General features: G+C 52.3%; 1 protein-coding gene across 1 annotated transcript; it reads left to right on the top strand.

Moving 5' to 3' along the window:
- The first annotated feature begins 1721 nt into the window (after positions 1-1721).
- FZD7 (frizzled class receptor 7) lies at positions 1722-7404 on the top strand. The gene has a single exon (XM_027123881.1). It carries the CDS (start codon positions 2736-2738, stop codon positions 4458-4460), a length of 1725 nt encoding a protein of 574 aa, XP_026979682.1. The 5' UTR covers positions 1722-2735; the 3' UTR covers positions 4461-7404.
- The last annotated feature ends 597 nt before the right edge of the window (positions 7405-8001 follow it).

The following is an 8001-nucleotide window of genomic DNA, read 5'->3' as shown; positions in this document are numbered from 1 at the left end:
AGGAGCCCTTAAAAAAAACAAGGAGGCAATGAAACATTTTAAAAGAAAATATTATTAATCCTTCCTATTACCTTGAGGCAGACACTCCAAAAGAAAGAAAGAAAGAAAGAAAGAAAGAAAGAAAGAAAGAAAAAAGTCCTGGGTGTGAAGGGAAAACTGATGCTTTGGAAGAAAAAGATGAGGACTCCTGTTGAGGGCCGGACGGAGAATGGGAGCAGTCTGACACCCTACCTTGGCCTAAATGATTCAGCCCTCCAGACCCATTAACAAGAGTGGAGAAGGACAAAGAACTGTGAAGTGGAAGGACAGATTCCCCGTAAACCAGTAATAGAAAAGAAAGAAAAACAGAGGAAGCCAAAGTCTCCCATAGAAGGGAACCCAATTAATTGTCTTCGATTTCAGGATCAGTGTTTTCTTGCTGGAGAAGAGGCTCACTGGGGGCAGCAGAGGCAGCAACTTCTGCAAACATGCATCCTGATCAGAAATCCCCCAGGGCTCTAGCGCCTGGAACTGAGCTGGCAGGAGTGAGGGCTCAGCCAGGAGTTAACACTTTTTAAGGCATAGAATTGCTGTGCGTGTGCGTGTGCGTGTGTGACAGAGAAGCAGATTTTTCCTTTCTCAACATGTCACTTTCCTGCATAGGAATTCATGATATTCCTCGCAGTCCAGCCAGAGAGGAGAAACAGCCCCCCCCGCCCCCGCCCCCGCCCCTGTAACTTCTGATCTCGCCGGGAGTAACCAGAGAGAGCGCGCCCGCGCCCAGTGCCTTCAGCCGGGCGAAGATTTGACCGGGAACAAAAGGACGCTCGCCAATCAGAAAACGCTACCCGAGAACAAGGATAACTACTCTTTGTGTTTTGAAAACTCTTTAATTAGCAAATGCCCTTGGTTTCTAATACGCATGAAAACTTTTCTACGGAAATTCTATGGATCAAAATCATTGCTTCTGCGACGAAGGTGGGATCCCGAAGGGCCACGCGTCGCAGAACTAAGGAAAACAAGGCAATCAAATACTCGCTTTAAACCGTACAGTGTTCCTGGACACTCGGCCGCAGGTTTTTTTACCGTAATTTTCCCCAACACTGTCTTAGTTTTCTAATGACTTCACTAAAGCTATACCAGATCCCTAGACTCTGGGCCGTGCGCGCGGTCAAGGCGGGCTGGGGCCTGGGTCCCCCGCGCCCGCCGCCTCCCGGCTCTCTCCCCTCAGAGGGGTCTGCACTTACTCCTGCCTTAAGCCGGCCCCTCCGCCCGACTCCGATTTCTCCCTGGACGCGGCTCCTCCTCCTTTTTTACCGCGGGGAGAGGGGGTGAGAGGGGATTGTGGCCTCACGTGGTCTGAGTCCCGGGAGAGAAAAGCAATCCGCGAGGCGCACCCCTTTCTTGCCCCATACCGAACCCCACATTTAGGATCCCGCTACCTAAAAGCGCCCAGCCAAACCCAGCATTTTCAGCCCGGGGAGAGCTAAAGTGACTCCGGATTACGTCTCTCTCCGCTGAGGCGCTGCTCTATTCTCAGCTTCTCCTTGCAAAAGCCTTGCCCGGTGTGCGCCCTTCGGTTTAGGAATGTGTATTTTAGTGTATCCGGAAGAGGAACAAATCTTTCAAGCAAATTCCCTTTCTGGTGCGCTCCCCCCCTCCCCAGGCGAGCGAATTCAGGGTAAAAGTTTTTCTTAACTTTTCCCTCCCAGCCCCCTGCCCCTCCCCTCAGGAATCCGCCCAGAGCGCTGCGGACAGTGCCTCTCCGGTTCCCTAGCCCGCCCCTTCCGACTTCCACCCAATCCAAAGGCGGCCACACAGAAAACAAAGGCTGCCATTGGGCCTCCCTGGAGCTCGAGGGCCCGCCCCCGGAGTGGTTTGTGAATGGGGGGAGGGGAGGGGGCGGGGCGGCCCGGAACCCTGCAAGCCCGACGCTTCTTCTGGCGAGTTGAGCGGCTCCGAGGCGTTACTCTGCGCTCCCTCCCGGCGGGCGGCGGCGGCTGCGGGCGCTGGGACTCACCAGCCAGGGTTGCGCGGGGCTGGAGAGGCCAGGCCCAGGCCAAGGGCACCGGGATCTCGCAGCTTTGGACGCAGTGTGACTGGATTTCTTGAAAGAACTCGCTGAGCTCTTGGCTCCAAGAAGCCGATCGGACTCAGCGAGAATCAGCCGTTTGGCTAAAACTTGGGGCCAAGATTTTGGGGCTGAAGAAGGAGCGGGGAGTGGAGAAGGAGGCGAAGGAGGAGGAGGCGGCGGCGAGCGGAGCCTCGAGGCGAGGAGGCGGAGCAGCACCGTAGAGGCGGCGGCTTTGGCTAGCAAGCGGCGGCGCCCGGCTCTCGCCTGCTCGGGGGCCGGACTTGTTGTGGGGGGCGCGCGCGTTACTGTGCGCTGTGAGTCAAGAGACTTGGGCAAACTTTGAAGGGTAACCGGAGACGCTTGTTGCTCCTCGCCGCAGAAAAAGCCTCACCGTTACGTCGCGGCGAGCGGAGAAGGCGGCCCCCGCCGGCGCCCCCGGCCCAGGCAGACGAGTTTGGGCCCCCGGCTGCTGCGCGAGTGCCGGGCGGAGGTGGCGGCGGCGCCCCCGCAGCGCGAGCACCCCAGCTGCAGCGCCCTCGGCTGCGCACCGCCCACGGCCCAGCCCCGGCGCCGCGAAGACTCTCATGCGCCCGGCGCGGCGGCGCCTCCCCGGATCCCAGCCTTTCCCGGCTGCCTTGTCGCGATTCTCGGGCTGAGAACGCCGCTGCACCCGCGGCCGGCGATGCTGGGCCCCTGCGCGGCACCGTCGCGCTCGCCTCTGGGCCTGTGTACTCTGGTGATTGCGCTGCTGGGCGCACTGCCCGCGGGCGCCGGGGCGCAGCAGTATCACGGCGAGAAGGGCATCTCAGTGCCGGATCACGGCTTCTGCCAGCCCATCTCCATCCCGCTGTGCACGGACATCGCCTACAACCAGACCATCCTGCCCAACCTGCTGGGTCACACGAACCAAGAGGATGCGGGCCTCGAGGTGCACCAGTTCTACCCGCTGGTGAAGGTGCAGTGTTCTCCCGAGCTGCGCTTCTTCCTGTGCTCCATGTACGCACCCGTGTGTACCGTGCTCGATAAGGCCATCCCGCCGTGCCGCTCTCTGTGCGAGCGTGCCCGCCAGGGCTGTGAGGCGCTCATGAACAAGTTCGGCTTCCAGTGGCCTGAGCGGCTGCGTTGCGAGAACTTCCCCGTGCACGGCGCCGGAGAGATCTGCGTGGGCCAGAACACTTCGGACGGCTCCGGCAGCGCGGGAGGCGGCCCCACCGCCTATCCCACCGCGCCCTACATGCCCGACCTGCCCTTCACCGCGCTGCCTCCGGGGGCCGCTGACGGCAGGGGCCGCTCAGCCTTCCCCTTCTCGTGCCCACGCCAGCTCAAGGTACCCCCCTACCTCGGCTACCGTTTCCTGGGGGAGCGCGACTGCGGCGCCCCTTGCGAGCCGGGCCGCGCCAACGGCCTCATGTACTTTAAGGAGGAGGAGAGGCGCTTCGCCCGCCTCTGGGTGGGCGTGTGGTCAGTGCTGTGCTGCGCCTCGACGCTCTTCACCGTGCTTACCTACCTAGTGGACATGCGGCGCTTCAGCTACCCAGAGCGGCCTATCATCTTCCTATCGGGCTGCTATTTCATGGTGGCCGTGGCGCACGTGGCCGGCTTCCTGTTGGAGGACCGCGCGGTGTGCGTGGAGCGCTTCTCAGACGACGGCTACCGCACGGTGGCGCAGGGCACCAAGAAGGAAGGTTGCACCATCCTCTTCATGGTGCTCTACTTCTTCGGCATGGCCAGTTCCATCTGGTGGGTCATCCTGTCGCTCACCTGGTTCCTGGCGGCCGGCATGAAGTGGGGCCACGAGGCCATCGAGGCCAACTCGCAGTACTTCCACCTGGCCGCGTGGGCGGTGCCCGCTGTCAAGACTATCACCATCCTGGCCATGGGCCAGGTGGACGGGGACCTGCTCAGCGGGGTGTGCTACGTGGGCCTGTCCAGCGTGGACGCGCTGCGGGGCTTCGTGCTGGCGCCCCTGTTCGTCTACCTCTTCATCGGCACGTCCTTCCTGCTGGCCGGCTTCGTGTCGCTGTTCCGCATCCGCACCATCATGAAGCACGACGGCACCAAGACCGAGAAGCTGGAGAAGCTCATGGTGCGCATCGGCGTCTTCAGCGTGCTCTACACCGTGCCGGCCACCATCGTTCTGGCCTGCTACTTCTACGAGCAGGCCTTTCGCGAACACTGGGAGCGCACCTGGCTCCTGCAGACGTGCAAGAGCTACGCGGTGCCCTGCCCGCCCGGCCACTTCCCGCCCATGAGCCCCGACTTCACCGTCTTCATGATCAAGTACCTGATGACCATGATCGTAGGCATCACCACTGGCTTCTGGATCTGGTCCGGCAAGACGCTGCAGTCGTGGCGCCGCTTCTACCACAGACTCAGCCACAGCAGCAAGGGGGAGACTGCGGTATGAGCCCCGGCCCCTCCCCCACCCTTCCTTCTCCCACCCCCTAGCAGGGGGAAAGGCGCGGTAGGGGAAGAACTGCGGGGTAGGGGGGGGCTTGTTTCTGTCACCTTACGCTCCAGTGAGAAGTGACCTAGAAGTGAGAAGATATAGGTAGAGATATACGTGGGTTTGGAAAAGAGGCCTGAGTGGAAAGACGGTTTGGATGAAAAGACTTCTGGCAAAGACTTGCAGGATGATGACGATCATCATCATGTTAATCCTGTACGGTACGGACCGACCTGGGTCAATCGAAAAGATTGAGATCAGAAGGTTGCTGTGAGTTCTTCTCGGCTCTGGGGCCGAACTGGGACTGTGAGCGATTCCCCTGCTGCAAGACAAGTGGCCTGTCCTCACTCCTGTGAGGCCCGGGTGAAAGGCACAGCTCTGTCTGCGGCGGCTGCTTTGTTGGGAAAAGGGAGGACTCCCTGCAGAGTCCTTGTTAAGCGGTGGTCAAACCGTAATCTCTTTTCACTGGGGCCATACTGGAGCCCAGATGGGTTAATTTCCAGGGTCAGACATTACAGTCTCTCCTCGCCTGCCTCCTCCCGCCTGTCTTTCCTCCTCTGCTCCTTTCAAGTCTTGTAAAGTAAGCATTTTGAAGTCTTGGGAGGCCTGCCTCCTAGAATCCTAATGTGAGGATGCAAAAGAAATGAAGCTAACATTTTGCAACAAGGGAAAGACGGCGAGTAGTAGGTATTTCTACTACTTTTTTCTTTTCTGGGGAAGGCAGGAGGAAGAAAGAAGGGTGTTTTATTTGGTTTAATACCCTGAAAAGAAGTGATGACTTGTTGCTTTTCAAAACAGGAATGCATTTTCCCCCCTGTCTTTGTTGTAAGAGACAAAAGAGGAAACAAGTGTCTCCCTGTGGAAAGGAACAACTGTGAAGAAGACAGCAACTTTTATAGGCAAAGCAGCGCAAATCTGAAGTTTCCCTTTGAATGTTAATTTGGTTGTGATAAACATTCCTTTTTAAGGAAAAGTGAAGGGCAGTGTGCTTCCATACCCCTTTCCGTCAGAGGTTCTGAGTTGGCTAAAGGAAATGCAAGGGGTTTTGTTGTGTTTGTTTTAAGTAAATTTAATTCAGAACACATGATCTAACAGGCTCTGTTAAAACGTTCAGGGAAATCTCCCACTTCATTTTTTCTTCTTCCCATAAACCTGCATTTAGGGTTTTTTTTCTATTTTTTTCACTCCAATTTGAATCCTTCAAGATAAAAGGAGAAGCATAATGCCTTTAGCCTCATAATAAAGGAATGTTAAATTTTTTAAAAAGTAAAAAAGCATTTTGTCCTGTTTCCTTTGTTCCATAAATCCGTTTATAAAATATCATGTGTATGCTGACCCTGTCTTTGTGTGGCCGGGTGGGAAGGTGACCTGCAGAAATGACAGTGAGTGAAGCGGACAGTTCAAACCATGGGCCCCATTTTTAAGGAAAGTCATTAAAAGAAGGTAAACTTCAAAGTAATTCTGGAGTTCTTTGAAATGTGCTGGATGACTTAAATTTATTAATCTTAAATCATGTACTTTTTTTTCCATAATAGAACTCCAATTCTTTTGCGTAATGGGCTAAAGCTGAGCAGAGAATCATGGGAGCTAACCTTTACTCCACCTTTGACACCACCCTCCAATCTGCCAACACTATCCTATTTCTCAAAACAGTCTTTAAATGCTGTTTTAAATAGTTTTTAAATCATAGAGGGTACTGTCAGGAGTACAAGTTGCTTTATATATGTAATGTTAGGTTGAGTGGAGCTGCTTTTTATATTAAAGTTAACATTGACCTTGTGTTCCTTAAACCTCCAAAACTGTCTGATTTGTCAGATTTTTAAAACTCCCACTACACAGTTTTTGGCATCTTTTGTGTTGTATCTCTTGCATGTGAAATTTGTAAAATAGAGACAAGTGCAGTATGTATATTTTGTAAATCTCCCATTTTTGTAAGAAAATATATATTGTATTTATACATTTTTACTTTGGATTTTTGTTTTGTTTTGCCTTTAAAAATCTACAAGGAAGCCCCACTTTATCACTTGTACAGATCACAAATAAATTTTTTTTTAAATACAAAGTGAACTTATATTTAGTTTATGGTTCCTATGTAAGCCAAAGAATAGAATGTTGTATTATGGAAAGATGGTATGGAGGTATGCCACTGTATGTGTCCCTCATAGAGGAAGATGTTATATATATTAAGGTCTTTTTTTCTTGCCTTTTAAAACACAGAGTGTGATGAATGCCTTCACTGTCCTTTATTTTTTTTTCTGTTGTTGTTGCTTCCGGCTTTTCTCCACACCACCCTACCACACACACCACTAAGCTTTTTCACATCCTGCTCTGGATAAATTACTGAAGGTACAGAATAAGCATCTCTTTTAGAGGGGTGCTATGTGATCCATGTTTTTACTACCCTTCAGGCATACAGTCCATATTTGAAAGAGGACTAGATATCTTTGGTCCACTTTTCTGGAGATGTTTTCCTTGGGAAGAATTCTGAGATTTTTTTTTTTTTTTTTAATCACTGATTGGTGTTTTTGTATTCTAAGGCCCCTTATCTAAACTGTAGGGACTTAAATCCTTTGGGTTCAGGTGGTTGGGAAAGTCTGTAGTTGATTCCAGAGATCATAACAGGGGCATTGCACGTGGAGCCTTCCCAGCTGTAGGCTTCACTCTACCTTGTAGGTCAATTGAGCCAGAGGTCAAGTGATTCCCCAAGATGGCAGTGACTCAGCAGCTCCGGCAGGAATAGACTCCACGCCTGACCCCAGGATGGCCTCAGAAGCCACTGAAGCTATTCTTTCCTCTTGTCAGAGAGGCTAACTTTGGAATCAGATTAGACCGAGAAGCCTTCGCTATCCAGGCACTTTGATATTAAACAGTCCCTCAGGGAAATAATAAAGGCATTCTAAATACTTCCAATACAAGCCTCGTTAGCTTTTTTTGTTGTTGTTGTTTCACTTTAATTCAGGTGTCTATTTGCTGGCTTTTCATAATAGAGTCCCCTCATTCTCTGGCAGTCATCACAGCAGCAGACAGGACGCTGCTGTTTCTCCTTCCCTGCTTTGGCTCTAAGTTTCTGTACTTCTAAAGCTCAACAGAAACAGTTCTGTTTTTGTTTTAATTAATAGGCTCACACACATGGCTGGTGTGTTTTACAAACACATGGAATGAAAACCAGTGACAGTCCTCACCAAGAGGAGGAAGGCTTGCGGCTGCACTGTGTGCAAAGCGGCTTTAAGATCCTCCTGGGTTTTGAACATCACAATGGGTGGGAGGTCATCTTAAGCTGTGAAGATTTTGGCATCGAGGAAGGAAAAAAATAGCGACTTCAAGTCTCTTAAGGTTTATCCCGTTTTTGCTCATAAAATGACACCTTTTAGGTTAAAGAATGCCTCTTTCAACACCACAGTAATACTGCCTGTTAAGAATGTTGGCTTTTAGAGTAGGTGGAAGGCTCCCAATAGGGTTTTTTGCTCACAAATTAACTGCTGAAGGCACTTAGACCCTTCTG

The sequence above is a fragment of the Aethalodelphis obliquidens genome, unplaced genomic scaffold (genome assembly GCF_003676395.1).
Source record: "Aethalodelphis obliquidens isolate GAN/ISIS:26980383/991018 unplaced genomic scaffold, ASM367639v1 scaffold2, whole genome shotgun sequence".
Taxonomy (NCBI): Eukaryota; Metazoa; Chordata; class Mammalia; order Artiodactyla; family Delphinidae; genus Aethalodelphis; species Aethalodelphis obliquidens.
This window is presented reverse-complemented; position numbering and strand designations above follow the sequence as displayed.